The sequence below is a fragment of the Spermophilus citellus genome (assembly GCF_964194105.1).
Source record: "Spermophilus citellus genome assembly, chromosome: 2".
Lineage (NCBI taxonomy): Eukaryota > Metazoa > Chordata > Mammalia > Rodentia > Sciuridae > Spermophilus > Spermophilus citellus.
The window spans coordinates 72,858,350-72,878,909 of NC_138183.1; the positions used below are offsets into that span (position 1 = coordinate 72,858,350).

Consider the following 20,560-nt stretch of genomic DNA (forward strand, 5'->3'; position numbering starts at 1 on the left):
TCTGAATAGACATCAGGCAGCACGTGGATACCCTGTAAATAAATTGAAGTCTCATTCATTTGGAGGCGAGAGAAAGCGGGAGATGCCCCATTTTTTTCCTTCCAATAAAGGTGCACTTCCAGGCACCCCACACACCAAACTGTAGAACCAGATTTCTAAGCTGGTGAGAATCTCTCTAATTTTAACTTTGCTCTGGCCTTGGCAGGGCTGCTGCTGGAAATTTATTCTGCCGCCTCTTTCTTCTAAGTGACTTTTACCCATCAAGCTGCAGCGGGATCCTGACCAGCTCTCAGAGGCCATGCAACATGGGTCACCCTAATGAGACCGCCAAAAAGAATGTCATCATTTGGTTTCAATGTATTTAACAACCTGAAGCCCAAATGACCTCACAGTAGCCCTTAACTGGCTCTTAGAGAGCTAGTATTATGTATAACACAAGTACCTGAAGACAATTTGGGGCTATTTAAAACAAAACAAAGCAAAACAAAACAAAACAAAATAAAAACCAAATACTAACCAACCAAACAGTAGCATGTTCAATTCCTGTGAGTTATTGTGATTATTATTATGATCGTTGTGGTTCTGGAGCACATTACCACTGAGCTACATCCCCAGTCCTTTTAATTTTATTTTAAGACAGGGTCTCACTAAGTTTCTCAGGATGGTCTTGAACCTGCAATCCTCCTGCCTCAGCCTCATGAGTTGCTGGGATTACAGGTGTGTGCACTACCATGCCTGACAAAATCCCGTGAGTTAAATCAGAGTGTTAGGCATAGTTTCCAGGGTAAAGTAAATCATCACAGTCCCTTCCTCAGATTCATTATCTTCTTCCAGCCATGTTCTTCCACTCCTCTCTGCTTTCAACACCTAAGAAAAAGTTTTAACTTCCACGGATAACTTAGATTAAGCCTGGGCTATCATTTGTCAGAGGTGAAAAATACCTTAAGTTATTTAGTGATTTTATGTGACTCCGTTTTTTCTTTTGATTTTAGTTTTTAAGCACATTTGGAAAGTAACCTTTCAAATCTAATTCTAGTATCTTTGGCATTATTGGTAGTTCTGTGTTTAGAGCAAATGATAAAAAAAAGATTAAATGCATATAAAAAAATTCTCACTTAGGTAATATTGCCTCCCAGAAGTGAGGAACATTTAAGCTGTCCTCCATTCTGAGGCATATAATTGATATTAATTACCCATCCCAAGGATCCCATTGCACATCCCCATATATCCACCCAATAAAGAAAGACCATTTCCCAAACATGAAATGGGTTCAGCAATTTTGAAGTAAAAAACCAACAAGATTTAGATATGGAGCACGTGCATCACGTTCGGAATGAGTTGCCTGAGGTGTGTTTGAATGAGCAGCACTTGGAGAGGCCCACACAGGGCACATCCACAGGATGGGATTGGCAGACCCTGCACAGGGCTGTGGGTCCAGGTGGACATGAGATCCGATCAGCCTGAATACATGCTTCACACACCAACCTGGACACGGCACAGAGAAGAGGCAGACACTGTAGGGCAGCAGAAATGATCTGTACCTTTCTCAAACAGCTTAGTACGTGGGTCTCTTGGGCGATTCTGAACAACCAAATGGGGTAGTCATGCAGTTCTCATTGAGCCCACCTGGTGCCATAGCATGAATAGCAAATCATTTTAGAGGACACGGATGTTCAGTGACTTTGGCCAAACAGAGTGACAGATTTGGGGGCAGCCTTCTGTATCCATTTGAGAAAGGACGAATATACATTAGCACTCTAGACAGAAAACTGGCTGATTTAGCTTAGAACAGTGGCTACTGCTGTAGCCAATTTCAGAACGTCACAAAGGGAGGTAAGTGGTAGGGGGAAGGGCATTACCAAGGTTGCATCCATCCAAGGCTGGGTCAGTTACAGATGGGGATTTGGGGTAGAAATTTATTCTCACACACGTAGAGCACCACAGATCTAATTCACAGTGTGGGGAATCTATTTTCAGACTTCATTCACACAAAACACCTCTCTTCCATCTCCGGGGGACTGGGGTTTTTAAGTTCTAAACTACAATCAGCCCTTCTTTTAAAATAGCAATAAAAAAATCCTCTTATTCAGCCAGATGGTGGTGTTTGTTGCACTAGGCTGGGTTCATAGTACAACATCAATAAATGGCCACTTGTAGAGGGACAGACAGAATCCCATTTATAAAATATATCTACACCTCCCTGCTTCTCCCATCCTTCATTGTCAAACAAACCCATGGGAGCTTCATCTCATTTTGGGGAAGAAATGACAACTAGAAAAGGTAAAATAGCATAACTAAGTGGAAAATCGATTTCTAGGGGGGAAAAACATACTTAATCTCCAAGGATGATGATTACAGGTGGGCTTTTTAAGAGTTTTCCTCTAGGGACCGTTGAAAAGGAGGCTCTCAAGGATTGTCTCCACTCGCTGGGAAGGTGCCCTGGCAGAAACCTGGACATTGTCAACCAATTATAACTGGGGGATGGAGTTAAGATTCTTTCTCAGTGAGTTGGCTAAGTTGGCTAAGTACACAAATATTTGTTCCATTTAGGTGTTCCAAAAAGCCTCGTCTGCCTCCGATAATGCATTTGGAGAGGGAAAGGGTATTTGTTCAAAATCCATCATGAGGGGGAAAATGATGTGCTGGTGTGTTCTGTTGCCAGTGTATACATGCTCTTCCCAGGACTGGAGGATTCACTCCTGAGTGCTTTGTCTGTGTGTTGCTGGTTTGGCCCGACCTGAGATGGGCAAGGGAACTGGGATGCTGACTTATCTCTGCTCCTGCTTCTAATAAGCTATCCTACCTGGTTATGTAACCCTAATCCATGTCCACAGTCTGGGATCAGATGGTTGGCCTGTCAGCAAAAACTGTCTAAAAAATGTTAATTCGACAGTGTTGGAGGGGTGTTATTTCCAGAGCTAAACTCCTCAGGGAAAATGAGAGATAGCTGCTTCTAGGATTCAACTCCACTGAACTAAAAGATTTTCTCTTTCCTGATGCTTTCTTCTCCAGTAATTTCCCAGTGCCTGGTGTGCCCTGACATTTGGTCCAAATAAAATCCTGGAACAGACTCCTAGGCTACAACTATCTTCAAACTCCATACAAAAGGAGTGTTTATTATGGAGAAACATTGGGGGCCTGATTGTGCTTGGTCCTCACACTGAATCACTTCATGATACTGATACTATTTTTTTTCTGGCATTTATAGCAAGCAACTCAGCTTATGACCTAAGGCATTTTCCATACTTCCAGGCAATGAATACTAACTTCCTATGAGTCTCAAAAGCACATAATTTAAGACAGTGGGAAAGGGAATTGGAGAATATTTTCCAGTGCAAGGGAAACACCATACAGATGTTTGCCCTTACCCTTGAATTTTGATGACAAAATTGAGAATTGTTTATTTGGTCTGAAGTCAAACTCAAGGACTTTATTTTTTTAAAGACTGAGGGTTAAGTGTTAGGTTAGGAGTGGGGAGTTGTGACATAATATATTCATGATACCAAAACATCCAATACATGGCCCTAGGATTTTGAATCATAAAAACAAAAATTTAGATCTTTTTAAATGATTCATTTTTGGATCCAATTTAGTATACCAGATGTCAATTTGTGAGACAGAAAGACATACCTGAAAATACACCTAAGGACTACTTTGCTAAAATTGTATATTCACCTTCTGTAATTTTTTTTTCTACCAGGATAACAAGCTAGGAATCGGTCCTCTATCTTGAGCCATTTATTGAGAACAAACAGATGAACTTGGAAGAGACACAACCCAATTGAAGTTAAATACCTGACTTTGGTGTATGAGAATCATAAACTTGCTTACGGTCTATCTGGTCCGCAAACACTTCCCCATAAATCATCCAGTAGGGCATGTAGAAGATGTTCTTGGCCAGTTTCCATGATGGCTCCTCATTGGGAAAGAGGATGGCTTGCCTGGCGACTCCAAAGCTCATCAGTACCACCAGCATAATGATGACAAAGTACATCATGTCTATCATCTGGAAGAGTGGAGAAGCAGAGGGAAAAACACAAGAAAACCCATGTGATTGAATGCTTTTGTGAATGCTGATGTTGAGGAACATCTGTGAAGGAAAGTCACTTTCTAGACTGCTGATAAGAGATGTTTTGATAGGGAATTCTGTCCATATAGGAGGACAGCTGGCCTATTGAATTGAGTCCCATGTCCACAGAATCTTTCTCTCTCTCTCTCTCTCTTTTTTTTTTTTTTTTTTTTTGGTGATGCTGGGGATGGAACCCAGGGCCTTATGCATGCAAAGCAAGGACTCTACCAACTGAGCACTTACAGAATTTTATCAGTAACTCAAAAAACATTTTTTTTTAAAGTACACACCAAATGAAGTCCCTTTGCTTTTCATTGCTTTCTCTGGGACATAGTCTAGTCTAGGCAAGGGAGTCATAGTCGAATCACAAAGGATGTGGCATCCACACGAACTCTTTCTCTGCTTTTGGGGGTTGGTGTTGGTGGTGGGGATGGGATGGTCTCTTTGGGGCTCTTCTTGGCAGAACTGGAATTGAAATAGTTGAACTATTTCAAGAACTTGTACAATGTAGTAAATTCCCTTTCTCAGTTTTGAAAGGCTGACAAAGAATTGGAAAGCTCAAGAAAATATTTTCTTGTAAATAAAGCCAGTTCTATCACCTTCTTGTGACCACATTCCATTGTTTGCCTAGCATAAACCAGTCTCTCAGAGAACCAGTCTTCCTATACTCCTCCTGCAGGAATCTTACTAGTTATGGATGTTGTTTTCCTAGCATTAGAACCAGGTGGCCTAATGACCTGCACCTGTACCTACTGCTGAACTGAGGCATTTTCTCTTTGATATGTTTATAAAATCCTCTTACTGAATTGAATTTTAGTACAACATTGTCTCTTATTCCTCTTCCTTCCTTATTTATTACTGTGATATATGTTATTTGGGATCTGCTTCTCAAATGCCAAATTGCTTTCCTTTTATTACCCAAAATAGATGAGGATGCAATGACTATTGATTTTGCCAGGCCAGAACTCATTACCTCCTTCTTTTAGAAAAGTTTCTACCCTTTTGTTTCCCAGGAAACACTTCACTCCCTGGCAATGGTGATGGGAGATGGGAAGTGGGTCCTACACAGAGAAGCCAACCAATCCTTTTTTTTTTTTCCTTTTGGTTCTGAGGATTGAACCCAGGGCCTAATGCATGCTAGGTAAATGCTCTACCATTGAGCTATACTCTCTGCTCTCTAGATGAATTTAAAAACTTTTGTTTTGAAAGAGTATATTCTTTGATACATGTTGCTGAAATTCAAACATTCCTGTATGCCTTAGGACATGGGGTCTCAATATATTTTAGATCAATTAATCAACTTCCAAGGGAACTTCAAAAGCCATTTCCCACTTTGAAACAAAATACAAATCCCTCCAATTTTTTTAAAATATTTACTTTTCAGTTGTAGTTAGACACAATACCTTTATTTCACTTATTTATTTTTATATGGTGCTGAGGGTGGAACCCAGGGTCTCGCACGTGTGAGGCGAGTGCTCTACCACTGAGCCATAACCCCAGCCCCCAAATCCCTCCAAATTTGACATCCATTTTTATTTTTCATTATCCTCATAGATACATGCTAGTTAGTTATTCCTTCCACAGTTTAATGGTCTCAGGACTCTCTGTGTGAGCAAGCTGGCTGTGTTGAAATCATTTTATAGGAAATCTGTATCTGTTTTTCATCTACTGTCTCTATTTTGTAAAACTCTTTCATCACTTATTTACGAGAAGTTCTATCAATAAAAAAGCACACATGAGTCCTTTGTATTATGTTTATTTACATTAATTAAAAGATGGGTGGGAGAGGCCGGTGTGCACTCATGAGATTTAGGAACTTGTTTGACCCAAGAAAATTCAGCCAGTAAATACAGAAACCATACTAATTTAATTTTTCACCATTGTTTTCACTCAGATTGATTCTGATATCTCTCCAGAGGGTCAAAGTAACCAAAAAGAAGACACATTCTTCTCAACTGCTTAGCTTTGTATAGTTGAAAGTCTTTACTTCCATACAAATATCAAAATCTGAGCACTAATAATGAGAACAGGGGATGAGTCCTTGTGTTTGTAAAGCTAAATCATTCACTCACTTCAATGTTAAGATTTTGCACTATTTTTAGAAATACCTTTCAGCATGCTCAATACAGGAGGGTATGTACTCTAGTGATTCTGCACATTTTCTCAGGTGACAGACAACCTGGGTTTTCACCTTGGCTTTACTAGTAAAAAAAAAAGCTAAGTGGAAAAAAATACAACAAAAAAGTTAAAGATGACTCCAGGAAAAGAAAATAAAAGATTTCTGAACATTTTCCTGACCATTAAAAAAAATGGAAAAGAAGAAGAAAAGAAAAACAAAAAGGATTGCTAAGTGGCCTGGGGTGAGTTGCTTAATCTTATTTTTTAAATTTTTAAAATAGGGACAGTAATAACATCAAAAATGCAACTTATTGTTATAAGAATTAAATGTGATAACATGTGAACACTTAATATGGTGAGTTCTCAGTTGCTATTAATGGATTATTATTAGAGGTGGAAGGAGGTCAGGTGTAGGGATCAGGAGCTAAAATCCTGCCACTGTCTTTGCTAAATCTCAGTTTATTGTATTACTAAATGAGGATACTAAGACCTATTTCAGGGCGTGTAATGATGAAGACATGTCTCACGTATCTGGCACATAGTAAAGGGTAGCTGCTAATGCTCTTTTTGTTCTGCATTATATAAGTGAGCTGAGACTTGGCTTAGAGAATTGCCTTGATAAGTGGATTATGAAGGCAAGGGGTTAGGATTTCAAGCAATCCTGGACCTGCAGATCAAATGGGATTTTACTGGAGATGTGGGTTTCCATGTTATCACTTGGAACACTGGATTCTTCTGCAATGCAAAGGGACACAGAACCAATTTCAAAATAGTCCTCCTGGGTTCAGAAATCCCAGTGATGTCTGTCTCTAGACTTCAGGGCACAGTGAGTACCTGACTGTTCAATACTGAAAAGAGTCTCTCTAATGTTGAGGGGCTTTCTGTGTAAACACATCTGGGAATATTTTGTTCCACTTCCAGCCTGGCAGCCCATCTGGCTCCCTCATAAATTCTACAGACGTATTTTATCTACCTTCTGGATCAATGACTCAATTATTGAACTAATTATCTTAAAATTTCCATAGAAGAGAAGCAAAGTCCTCAAATATTCTCATTTTCTACCTATTCTTGACTGACAAATGAAGTCATTCATAAGTTAGGAGGTAGAGAAAATGCAGTATATTCCTCTTGCTCAATCCTTAGTAAGATTTCATTCTAGTCAAAACTGGGGATAATTATGCCATTATTAAAATGACAGATGTGGATTTTAACATAATCTTGCTGCATTAGTGTAACTTCAGTTATTTCAAGTGTTTAAACACCACCTAGACTCTTAAAAGAATTATATTTGGTCAGTTTGGGTTTTTACAGATTTTAATTGTTAAAATAAGGTGACCATCAGAAAACCAAACAGACTAAATACTCCGGCCCCTAGTGCTGTAGTTCTCAGCAGAGGGTAATTTTGTCCCTCAGGAGACACTCAGCAATGTTTGGAGACAGTTTTGTCAGAGGCCACAGAATTGAACAACCTGTAATATATAGGATGGTGCCTCAAACAAAGAATTACCTAGCCCAGAATATCAAGAGCATCAGGGTGGAGAAAGCTTAGTCTTTTATAGTTGTTAGAGTTCTTCACTCTCATTGGGCCAAGGAACAATTCATTTGAGAATTTCATAAAAGTTTGTCAAGAAAATTCACCTACTACTCATATATAAATTGGGGGAAGGATCCATAGACTGCTCTCCTAAGCCCCAACTATAGAATCTGTCCTTAGACAGATATTCTCACCAGAATCTCAAATTCATCATTAAAGTACAAAAAAGACAATATACCAGATAGAATAACAGAGTAATATACATATTTTTTCCTAGCCAAAAAATACTCAATTGAGTTGGGGTTCAGTTTTGAGTTAAGTAACTTCAGTTTGAGAATTCAAATTTTCCCTCTCTAGAATGGTTTGGTGATATGTGCCCTGTTATGGTTTGGATGTGGTGTCCCTCCAAAGTTCATGTGTGAGACAATGCAAGAGGGTTTGGAGGAGAATCTTTGAATTAATCCCTGATGGGATTAACTGAGGGATAACTGGAGGCAGGTGTGGTGTGGCTGGAGGAAGTGGTTAATTAGGGTGTGGCTATGGGGTATGTATTTTGTATCTAGAGAGTGGGTTCTCTTTTCTTTCTGCTTCTTGATCACCATGATGTGAGCTGCTTCCCTCTGCGACACACTCTGCTATGATGGTCAGCCTCATCCTGAGCCCCGAGAAATGGAACCACCCTTCTATGACTGAGACCTCTGAAATCATGAGTCCTCAAATAAACCTTTCCTCCTCTACAATTGTTCTAGTTGGATTCTTTAGTCACAGCAGCAAAAAGCTGACTAAAACATGCTTTAAATATGGCTGATATTACAAATACCAACCTTCTGTATCAAAAGTTTAAATTTATAGCAGAATAATCATGCTTACTAATATTTCCTTTTTTCATTGTACTTTAAAAACACAATATAAACATAATGATAGCAGATACAATTTATCAACCACTAAACCATGAGCCAAACATGGGTGACCACTTAACATACTTTTAATGATCCACAACAAAGCTACAAGATGCACTTTCATTATTCATTATTACTTGAGAAATGAGTAAACTGAATCTCAAAGAGGTTAAGTACATTTCTTAAGGTCTCCTACTCAATTCACTGTGAATTCAAATTCTTGCAAGAGTTTATAAGTGATTTTTGTAGAAAGATTTTGTATGTAAGATTCATTTTAGTAGTCACACACCCAGATGTTCGATAAATATTGAGTTGGCAATGATGTATATAGTAAAACTATATATATATATATATATATATATATATATATATATATATATATATATATTAAAACTTGAGTTTTTGAAGAAGGATATCTATTGAAAAAGTACATGGTAGCATGTAGCACTCGCCTGTAATCCTAGCAATTCAGGAAGCTGAGGCAAGAGGATGGCAATTTTGAGGCAAGCCTGGATAATTTAGTGAGTCTTTGACCCAAAATAAAAAGTAAAAAGTTCTGGGGATGTGGCTCAGTAATAAAGCACCCCCTTCTGGGTTGAAACCCCAGTACCCCCTCTCTCACACACACAGAAAGAAAGAAAAAGAAACAGACCTCTATTGACCACTTGTTGGTTTCAATATCTCATGCAATAAAAGTGCAGATTATTAATAAAGAGGTTTCTCATTAAGAGGTGTTCACATAGGTAAGATGGATGTACTTAGCTTTCCCAAATAGGTCCTACAAAGGGGAAGCTGGGGATATACAGAAGAAGTGGGGGATCTAATAAAGTGCCTAGTGTCTGGGCTTCAGGATCTGACTCTTTGTCTAGGGAGTGTGGGGAAGGAGTCAATTTACTTATGCACTCCCTAATTTCTCTCAATGCTGTCCTCTAGGGCTCAGTTTTTATGGAAAAGGACTAAAAGCTGGTGTGTGGTTAAGAAGTATGGGACAAAGTCCTTGGCCATTTATGAGGAAGCATATTAGTTTGTTCTGCTTGGGATTCTATGTTAAAGATTTAGATAAGTAGTGTAGCATTTTGGAGCTTTTTTTCCCCCCCAGTTCTGGGAATTGATTCAGGGGTACTCAACCACTGTGCCACATCCCCAGCCCTATTTTGCATTTTATTTAGAGACAGAGTCTCACTGAGTTACTTAGCACCTCGCTCTTGCTGAGGCTGGCTTTGAACTCTCGAACCTGCTGCCTCAGCTTCCTGAACCACTGGGACTATAGATGTGTGCCAGTGTAAGAATACACACAATGTATGATCTTCAATTCAAAATTCAAACTCAACTGAACTCAACTCAAACACACACTGTTTTTCTTCCATTTATGTAGCGAAATGAATCTTTCTATAACTTCTTTTTTAAAATGCATCTTTAAAAAAATCTTTAAAAATCTGTTAAAAATTTGTGACTCAGCTACAACATGACTTTCATGTGAATGCTTTTCTGACCTATATTCTTTTTGTACTTTATACACATCTATTACAACATCCTCACACTGTGTATTAATTACTTTCTTTCTCTCAATGTTTATTTCATAGAAAGAATCTCTTTGTACATTCAAGTCCTAGGCTGGTACCTGGCACAAAATAGATCATCTTTGTATATTCTGTAGTTTGCAAATGGCTGATAATTAAATTCCCCAATTTTTGTATACAGATATAGTCAAACTCGCAAACACTTAACGGGAATTTAAAAAATAAAACACCCAGCCAAACTTGGTGGTACATGACTGTAATCCCAGTGACTCAGGAGGCTGAGGCAAGAGAATCACAAGTTTGAGGCCAGCCTAGGCAAGTTAATAAGACCCTGTCTCAAAATAAAAAAATAAAAAGAGTTGGGGATATAACTTCGTGGTAGACCACTTCTGGGTTCAATCCCCAGTACGAGTGAGGCGGGGGGCGGGTGAGGGGATAAAGTAAAACATCCCTGGAGCTATCTCCTGCAGACTTTGATAGCAGGTCCAAATAAATTATAGTCCTCTTCCTATTATTATAACTCTTCCTCTGAGAACTTAAAACATGAAATTAGAGAGCCCTCCTTTGTGGTGAGCTGCTCTGAATGACCACGTCTTCCAGTCCTGAAGCACAAGGCTTTGAACAATCACTACATTTCGTAGTGACTTGGGTGTTGTCCCAGCTCAGATAGCAAGGCGCGTCTTCAGGTGCAGGGGTCACCCAAAGGGATTGAGCTACACTCACCTATTCCTTTGTAATCCTACTCCTTGCCTCATTTGAATGGCTTCTTCCCAAGAAAAGGTTCAGCTCCTCTCTTCTCTCTCTTTCCACGGACCCCTAAGGTTAGAGGAGCTATCACAGGACCCTCCCCCCAAAAAAAGTATTTCTCTGTCTCTGTGTGATTATTGCGTGCCAGCCCAGTTCACCTGGGGTGACCCTGAGTGTTTAGTTGTGGAATGTGACACTGCTTACCATTTTTCCAATCATCATTACATATGGGCCCAGATACTTGTTCACTCCGAAGATGTCTAGTAAACGGATGTACCAATAAATGATGTTCACGCAATAGATAACTCTCCCATCACTCCTGAAGGGCTGGTCTTGAAGACGAAGGATCATTCCAACAGAGAACAGAAGGATGGCAATGAGGTCTGTGACATTCCAATACTCCTGCAGCCACACCTTCACTTTCTGCAGCAACTTGCCTGGCTCTGACATCAGAATCTACAAGGCAAGAGAGAGAGAGAGAGAGAGAGAGAGAGAGAGAGAGAGAGAGAGAGAGAGAAGAGAAGAGAGGAGTTAAGTGTGGTTTTTGTCTATATTTCAAGCCCAGTTGAAATGTTCTTGGTCTGTTAGCTAACATCAGTAGCTTCCCCACCCCCATCTGTGTCTACTCAAATACTTGCATGCTAGTAATATACAACTGAGCTAAGCTTAGGTAATCCAAATGCAAATGGTCCAGAAGCAGATATAAGCAATAAGTTTTATCCTTTGGGGTTTTGCTATAACATTGTTATTCTTAGTATACTACAAATCTTCTGCAAAATCTTCCTCCACTTTAGTAAACAGCTCTGCCATATTGAATTACTCAGGCCACTCCCTCGGGAACACTCCTTAACTCCTCCCTCCAATCAACCAGTCCTGTCACTAAGCACAAGCTGACCATCCACTTCTCACTACCTCCATTTCCCATTACATCAAAGTCCCATTACCTCTCACACATGATTGTGGCAAGCTTCTAACTGGCATCCCTGTTGTCATTATTGCCTACCAGACTGGAATCCATTCTCTGATCTTCAAAAACCTAAGCCGTGATCTGAATGGTGATTACAGGATGGATTGTTTGTGTAGGCAAAAAACTCATCAAGCTGCATCTTTAGTATTTGTTATGGGTTAATTAGTCCTCATTTTTTAAAAAGGAGAGACTTGAGAAACAAATGAACAACAACAGAAACTAAAGCAAATTATGATAGATGCATACTGAAAATTTTTGATGGCTTCCATTACATTAGAGAAAATCCCAAACTCCTTATTGTGGCCTCATTTCATGTCCTGTCACATGCTCCCTTCATTTATACCCTGCATCTACATTGGCCTGCTCTTAAGCATAGAAGTTCCATCCCATGTTCAGGACATTTGTGCTTATTCCTTCTGTTGGGCATTTCTTCACCCAGAATGTTACATGTTTGGCTCTTCTTCATCCTCAATGTCTCTCCTTGATGTCCTCTTCTTAGGAAGGCTTTTTTTTTTTTTTTTGACCATTTTAGTTGTAGTAGCTTCCATGTCTCCAAGTCACTCTCTAATATATTGCCCTATTGAATTTCTGAAGTCTTTCTCACTATAAAATTATCTTCTCTGTACATGTATATGTATATTTATATGAATATGTGTATGCCCATCCATCCATCCATCCATCAATCCACCCATCCTTCCTTCCTTCCTTCCTTCCCTCTTCACTAGATTGTGAACTCTGGGAGCAGAGCCTTTGTATTCCAGGCCTGTTACATAATAGACACTCAATAAATATTTGTCAACAGACGTTGCATTGGTACCTGGCAGCAATTCTCCTGTCTTTTACACATTTGAATTACAGGGTGGAACTCTTGATTTACTTTCAGCCAACAGAGACTGCCACATGTGGGCTCTAGGAAATGCCAATCTCATGATTCTCTTATGTTTACTACTGAGGTTTCCAGTTCTTCACCATGACCGACCCTTTCTCTCACTCAGGATCTCTCAAAGAAGAGGAGAAAAAAGACTGGATACAGTCATTTTTCTGATTATTATTGATTATTCAAATAATCAGCTGTTATTTGCTTGAATCCTCATATCCACTATAATGGTTTACCCTGGTCTGAAATACTAAGAAGGGGAAGTTTAGTAAATCAAGGCTTGGGTTTGGAAGGCTGAGCAAGATACCAAGAATCACCTGGTAGCCTTGTTCTTCATCCTCTACAGTGTTTCTCCTCTGACCTCTAGCCCAGGGTTTCTTGAATTTCAGTGTGCATCAAAATCATATACAAGGCTGGTTAAAACACAGATGGCTGGCCCCACCTTCAAGTTCCTGCTGCAGCAGGCCTGAGGTGGGCCAGAGGATCTACCTTTCTAACATGTCCCTGAGAGCCACTGTTGTACCCATCAGGAGTGTGGCCATTGTCCTGGTTGTTTCTCACTCTTGGCCCCATCTCAACCAGAAGATGTGTGTGTGTGTGTGTGTGTGTGTGTGTGTGTGTGTGTGTGTGAAGAGGAAGAGGGAGGGAGGATGGAGCTTTTCTAACCTTTTGTTCAAACTGCTAAATACAGAGTTATATAGTAAAATTTTAAAATAGTGAAAATATATTTTTTGTGGTGTCCCACAACATTAAGAAAAGAGATAAAAGCAAAATAGCTTGGGGTGAAGCAGAAGTAAAAGATCAAGAGTCAAGAGTCAGGAATCTCCCCCCAAGCCCAGGGACCTTCCTTAGCATCCGGGGACCCTGCAGAGGAAGGAGTCTTGAGATGGTGTGACAGTTTTCAGTCCTAGCCCTCTTTTCCAGCTGTGGATTTTTTTTTTTTAAATTGCTTACGACCCGGAGCCTTGGTTCCCAGACGTGTAAAGTGTGGATGTCATCATAACTGTGCCATTGACCTCACAGAGTTGGGGGGAGGAGGACTGGGATGAGATAGCGTCTACAAAGCCTTGCTGTAAACAGTGCCACCCTGTTAAGGGATTACCATGGCTGGCCTGGTGACTACTGGCAGAAGTATGTGGTGCTGGGAATGGGAGGGCAGCATGTGAAACCACAGAGCTGTCCTTGTTTATCCCTTGGGAGGCACGGAAGTGCAAACTTTTCCATGTTTCCAGGATCTTGCGTCTGAGCTCCTCAGGCGGGTGTCTAGTGGGGGGTCTTCTTCTCCCTGGTAGTGGAGAATCTCTTGATGGAGTTCAGGGCAGGCACACAGGGTGAGGGGCAACTTCACCAGGCCACAGAGAGAAAGGTCAGACACTAAGACAGTCACTGCCTGGCTCCCCACAGCTTCCTCAGGAGCCAAGACTCTTCCTCTGACCCCCTCCTGACCCTAGCTGGGAAGCCCTGCCCTCCTGCCATGACACGCTGCCTGGGGAGAAATGGAGAGCCAGGCCCCGAAGGTCCTGGCAGCTGGCCGGCTTGGCAGTCTCCACCAGAACAGTCCATGGAGTACAGACTGCTCCCTGTCTTCTTCCAGCCTAGTCCCTGGAGAGACTCCAATCTCCAGGCTCCAGTCTCACCCTCTTCTGCTGGTTGTGGGGAAGGAATATGCGTTAAGTTGCAAGAGTGCCAGCTGGCACTGCACAGCCACTGGGTCCCCCCAAGTGGCAGCCCAGTTCTCAGAGCCACATAGAGACCAGAGTAAACTTACTGCTGCTCTTAGTTGAAATGGGAAATCCACAACCTCCGTCAAGAAGCAGAAGGCTCTGTGAACTGGGGGACCTCAGTGTGGACAACCGGCTGGAACATTGCTTTTGTTTGTTTTTAATTTAATCCAGTCATATTTAAAAAAAGGACTAATATACCTTGTCCTAAGTTCTTGGGATGGGGACATTTTAGTTAGAATATCTCCCAGTTTAAAAACCCAAGAGAAAGCCTCTGGATACGGAGAAAAAAACTTTTTATCATTCCAATACAAATGCATCTAATAGACACTGCATGTTTTCTCTGGAGGAGAACATTCTTGAGCTGGAATTCAAGAAGGCAAGTCCTTTTGAACCTGTTTTGGTGAGAAAAGTCAGGGTGGGTCTGTGGATTGTAGGAATCCTTTTTTTCCGATGAGGTCCATCCATCCCCTGAAGTACAGCAACCAGGATTGTTCCTGAGCTCTTGGAGGTGCAGTGGATGTGACAGGAGCATTGTCTCCAGAACACACCCCTCCCGGCCCCGCAGTTCCAGGAAAAGTGCAGGTGAGCCTGTATCCCCTCACAAGCCTGCCTTCCCTGTGGCTTCCTCTGGTGAAACAGGAGTTTGTTGAACAGGGCTGCAGAGCCCTCTTGTGGACTTTTGCTTGACCACATTCATTTTGGAAGAAGCATTTGGAATCTAGAGCTTTATTTATTTATTTATTTATTAATGAAGTATATTATTTTTTAGAGCAGCAAAATCTGCAGCATGGTACAGAGATTTCTCATGGACTTCCTACCCCTACACCCCCTACACACACATAGCTTCCTCTACTATCAACACCCCGTGCCAGAGTAGAGCATGAGCTATCACAGATGAATGGAGAGCAACATATCACATGGCCCAGGGTCTAGCCTTTCCACTAGGGCCAGCTCTTGGTGTTGTACATTCTATGGGTTTGGACCAATGTGTACTGACATGCATCCACCACGACAGTATCATATAGAGTATTTTCACTGTTCTTAACAGCCTGTGTGCTTCACTTATTTATCCCCCTCTTTGCAACCCCTGGCAACCACTGATGTTTTTACTGGCTCCATTGTTTTGTCTTTTCCAGAATATCATGTATTTGGAAGCCTTTTTTTTCCCCACTTAGTAACATGCATCTAAGTTTCCTCCGTGTTTTCTCATCTCATTTTTTTTTTTTTTTGTAGCACCCATTGTCTGGTAGGTTGTCTTAAGTTCAAACAAATCATATAAGGGTGGCATTTCAATAGCTCTTTTAGGTCATAAGGATGAGGGGATAAAAGAGGAACCCCACAGCCTCAACCTGAAGGACCCAAACCGTGTTCAGTTGGCTTTAGTGATTGATCCCTAGGGCTGGTGGAAAGGCTAGTGCCCAGCAGGCTCATGACAAATGTTGACAAGGAGTCAACCAGAGAATAAATTAAATAAATGAACGAGAGCAGACCCCCTGCTAGAGCTGCTGAAAGATGTTTGCAGAAATGATATTGGTATTGGTGGACTGAGTCCAAAGAGACCCAAAGTAAGAGATTGAAATGGGAATTAAAAATAGCCAAATATGAAAAGTTATGTTTAAAGGGACAAGTAAAGAGAGGTGTAAATGATGTGGAAGACAACTGGAGGATTCCTTGGGACAAAAGGTTTGTGAGCAGAAAATAGACCATATCCAAAGCGGTCATGGAGTGACAACCCTGTGAACATCAGCCAGGGAAGCCTCCCCAGATTCGTCAAAGGTGGCAGGAAACAGCCTTCAAGGCATTAGAAAAGATAGATTCTGGCTTAATTTGGATCCCAAACATCCCCTTCTCCCCTCCATCCACAAATATAAACACTCTCCTGCTCTTATGTTTTCTTTTATGAAAGCAGTTACCTCTCTCATCTTTTCTATTCCCAGGGTAAAAATATAGGAAATGACGATCCATTCCTGGGTTGAAGGCCAGCGCTCCATCTTCACTAACACGATATAGTTGAAGAGCATCAGGTATCCGATATATGCCAGCTGTAAGGAAATACAATATAGTGCTCGGGCTGCTGAGGCCCAGGAGCCCTGGACTCAGGCAAGGCCACTGCATGGCAGGACAGAACAAGGTCAGCAAACAGGACAGAGAATTCATGACAAAATGAAATTACAGGCTTTAAACTAGCAAAAGAACTTTTTAAAAAGACTGTAGCATTTGAAATAACTTAATATGAGTCTTCCTTCTGACCCTCTGTGTGTCTCTGGGCACACAGTATTGGTAGTATATGTCACCACGTATCATTTTGTTTTGCAATGACCTGATTTCTTATGTCTTCCTAGCAAAACAGGGAACTTTGGGAGGATGGCTCTTGCTCAGGCTCAGATTTGAGATTTCTGAACTATTGCTGCACAGTGGATTTTTGCCTAACATTAGACAATTAAATAATGCCCATGAGAAGGAAGGGGAGACACACATAATTCCTGCAAATTGGTCAAACCAACATGAAACTAGCCCAGACTTTACCTTAAGACTCCATTTCAATTTTCTTCTAAGTGAGTGTTTTCCTTTTTTCTCATACTTTAAAGTGTTTGGCTTGTCAGTGACCTGGGAAGGTTTTTCCTGTTTTCCATTGTACTACCTCCCTGCCCTAGCCCAGTTGGAATATTTTGGTTTGTTTGTTTTTGAGACAGGGTCTTGCTATGTTGCTTAGGTTAGTCTTGATCTCCTGGGTTCAAGTGATCCTCCTGCTTTAGGCTCCAAGGTGCTGGAACTGCAGGCATGTACCACTGTGCCCAGCTGGAATATTCACTTTTGGTATCTACTTCTTTGAAACAAAGTGAGAGAAGACAACACACAGAAAGGCATGGGTCTGTGCAGCCCACAGCGACTAGAGAGAGATTTCATCCTCAGGCTCTCACACCTTGAGGGGGGATTCTGATGTGACTGGCTCAATTGATGGATATCAGGAAAAACTCCTCAGGGTTCAAGTTGGTGCCTGTCACTAGAGGATTCAGCCATATCAAGGTGCATGGAGTGGCAGAGAGCTGGTGGGGGCCTTGCAGGAGAAAATTCACCCTAAGGGAAATGGCACAGAAGCAAAACCTTATTCAGGCAAGGCACTACTGGCCTCAGGGGCTGTGAGTAGAAACTCAAAGCTAGTTAATCCACATCACCTGCACTCTTCCAAGGCCACCATATAGCAAAGAATAACACACTGTGTGGGCAAGAGGATTGCGGCCTCCAGAGTTCTGGAGATAGTGTGTGACTTTGGGACATGGAGGGAGCTTGGAAGGTAGAGGAAGCTGCAGCCTGGTTGAGAGAGATACTAGGGAACAGGAGAGATGCTGCCTTATCTACTGAAAGGACCTTTTCCTTTCTTCCTTCTCTCTCTCTCTCTCTCTCTCTCTCTCTCTCTCATTTTGGTAAGTGAATAGATTCTTAATATGAATCAAAGGTTTCTGATATCCTATTAGATTGACAATATATTTGCAGACAAAACTGGCATATAATTTTCTCACCTCTTTGTGTGTGTGTGTGTGTGTGTGTGTTGCTGGGAATTGAACCCAGGCCCTTGAGCATACTAGGCAAGTGCTCTACCATTGAGATACATGCCAGCCCCCACCCCACCTTACCCCTCCCTTCCATACCTTAAAGGAGAAAATATGTCAGAGTTAAACAATATCATGAATAAAAGCAATGTCATCACCACAGTCAGTTACACAGATGCCGAGTGTCCTCTGAGTTTACTTTCCATCCAAGTGATTTGCTTTTCCTCTCCCACCCTGGGACTGTCATCTTTATTCATGCCTAGATCCCTACACCTTGACACCTTCAGGAACATTAACAAATTATAAAAATTTCTCAGGAAAGAGTTTTTTTTTTAATCATGTAGGATGCTGTATTAGTTCAAGGGATGAGGTATGACTTAGTGATAGAGTGCTTGTCTAGCATATGAGAGGCCCTGGGCTCAATCCCCAGCACTGAAAAAAAAAAAAAAATTAGTTCACAGTCTGACTTGGTTTGCATGATTTTGATTTACCATCATAACACATTGGCATTCACTCCACAGTTTCTGTGAGTATGTATTTTACACAATGCAAAGAAAGGAATTCAGTGGTTAAAATTCTATAATACACTTTTGGTGCCTTCTGACTTGAAATCACTCTCTCTTCCTGGTTGCTTCCTTCTCTTTATTGAATCAAGTTTTATTGATTCTCAGTGAAATGAATTTTGTTAACTGTCCTGGTTTCATCATTTTACCCAATTTTGTATAAAACATGCTAAGGCATTATTTTCTCTTGACACTTATAGGTCCAGTTACGCAATGTACCCACTTCTACCCAAACTTCTGCAGCTTAATACTAAAATGACTTCACTAGTCCCGTATGTCCTCTGAAAATAGGGTTAGTGTGTCTGGTATAAGGAAGGTGGGCAGTAAAGTCACCGAGACTTGGATTAAAATCCCAGCTCATGTTCTTCATCTTGTCTAAAACCTAACCTGCCTGCTCTCCAGGAAAGAGCCCTCCATGATAGCCCTGGGTGCCTATCATGTCCCCTGATCTGTGGCCACTACACACCTTGGATTTGAATCCTCTCTAGCTGGATACTTCAAATGGGCTCTCAACCCAGACAGGGTCTGGGAGCCAGATGGGTCCCTGCCTCCCTTCATCTTGGACTAGAAGAGGACCCAAGCTGCTCTCGGGAAACTGCAATCAAGTGGGATTGTCGGGAAGTGAGATGTGTCCTCTCTTCCCTTGGGAGAGTAGGAAGGGAAGATTTTGAAATCATAGTGAGAAATACTTTTACAGAGAACCCAACCCAAAGCCAAAGAGACCTTTAATCTAAAGCTGAATTTTATTGTTAAGCATCCCTGGGGAATTAAAACACTGACACACCTCTCTCTGTCCACTTCCTTGAGGACTGGACTTTGTCAACATGTGGACATAGATTCCTGGCAATTGTATAAACACAACTGGAAACAACTGGGGGATCCAGTGTGATGGGTTTGCTGAGGCTAACCCCATCAGCCATGTAAGAAGAGCTGGATGCTCAGGCTCCACCCCTCAGAGAGTTATCATCCTGCATGCTGCAAAGGATTTAGGCCAAACAGTGGGTCCTGAGCTTCCCTAAGCATTAATGCACCTGTGACATTCACTAAACACAGCCTCTCAGGTTCCTGCCTGGAGGTTGATTTAGTGAGTCTATGATGGAGTGAGGAGTTGGCGTTTCTAACAAGATCTGTTCTCATCATGGATCTTCTAGAAATATGGGCTAAAAACTAACTGTTCTTTGTCTGGGCCAGTGGTTCTCAGTCCCTACTGACCATGACAATCACTTGGGAGCTCTGCAACATCCCAGTGCGCAGGCTGTACCTCACACCAATGGCGTCAAAGCTCTGGGAGTAGAGCCCAGGGGCCAGTGTGTTTTAAAAGCTCTCCAGGTGATTCAAATGTGAGGCCGAGGTAGAACTACTCTCCAGGGTGGTTGTAATTTAAAAGCAATCTTGGCTAACAACTGCCTGACATGAGTCAGTGGGGACTAGGGGGAGCACAAAGTTACTATAAAACTGAATGCAGATCAAGAAAGAGAAAAAAGATGCCTTGGAAGGTAAGAGTGATGAACATTCATATAAGTGATAGAAAATTCTTGACACAATTACTTCTACCGATTTCTTTTGTGTTCTAGATCAGGAGTCTACAAGTTGTTTCTATAGAGTCCAATAGTTAATTGTTATGGCTTTACAAGACAAGAGGCTTCTAAATAAGTGACTTTGCTTGTGTTACAATAAATCTTTGTGGACACTGACATTTGAATTTCATATAACTTTCATGTGTTCAAAAATTTTATTTCAACCCTTTAAAAAATGTTAAAAAAAACCCAACAAAACCAAAACAAAACAGGGCCATGAGTGTAGCTCAGTTGCCTATCATGTGCCAGGCTCTGGGTTCCATTCCCAGCACCATATAATAAATAAAGATGTAGAAGCAATTGTTAGCTTGCAGTCTCCAATAACAGGCAGTGGGCTGGATTTGGACCAAGGGCTGTAGCTTGCCAAGCCCTGTTCTACGTTGTGAAAATTGGTGAAGCATAATGTAAGAGCAA

The 20,560-nt window shown here is 41.3% G+C and overlaps 1 protein-coding gene across 1 annotated transcript in view; it reads right to left on the reverse strand.

Moving 5' to 3' along the window:
* Nucleotides 1-20,560, reverse strand: part of TRPM3 (transient receptor potential cation channel subfamily M member 3) — a 279,668-nt gene that overhangs the window by 51,212 nt on the left and 207,896 nt on the right. Inside the window, exons 18-20 of the mRNA XM_081264172.1 lie at nucleotides 16,369-16,497; nucleotides 11,092-11,343; nucleotides 3,832-4,006 (exon numbers count right to left, since the gene is read on the reverse strand). Coding sequence (XP_081120298.1) covers nucleotides 3,832-4,006; nucleotides 11,092-11,343; nucleotides 16,369-16,497 — 556 coding nt within the window. The remainder of the gene's footprint in view (nucleotides 1-3,831; nucleotides 4,007-11,091; nucleotides 11,344-16,368; nucleotides 16,498-20,560) is intronic.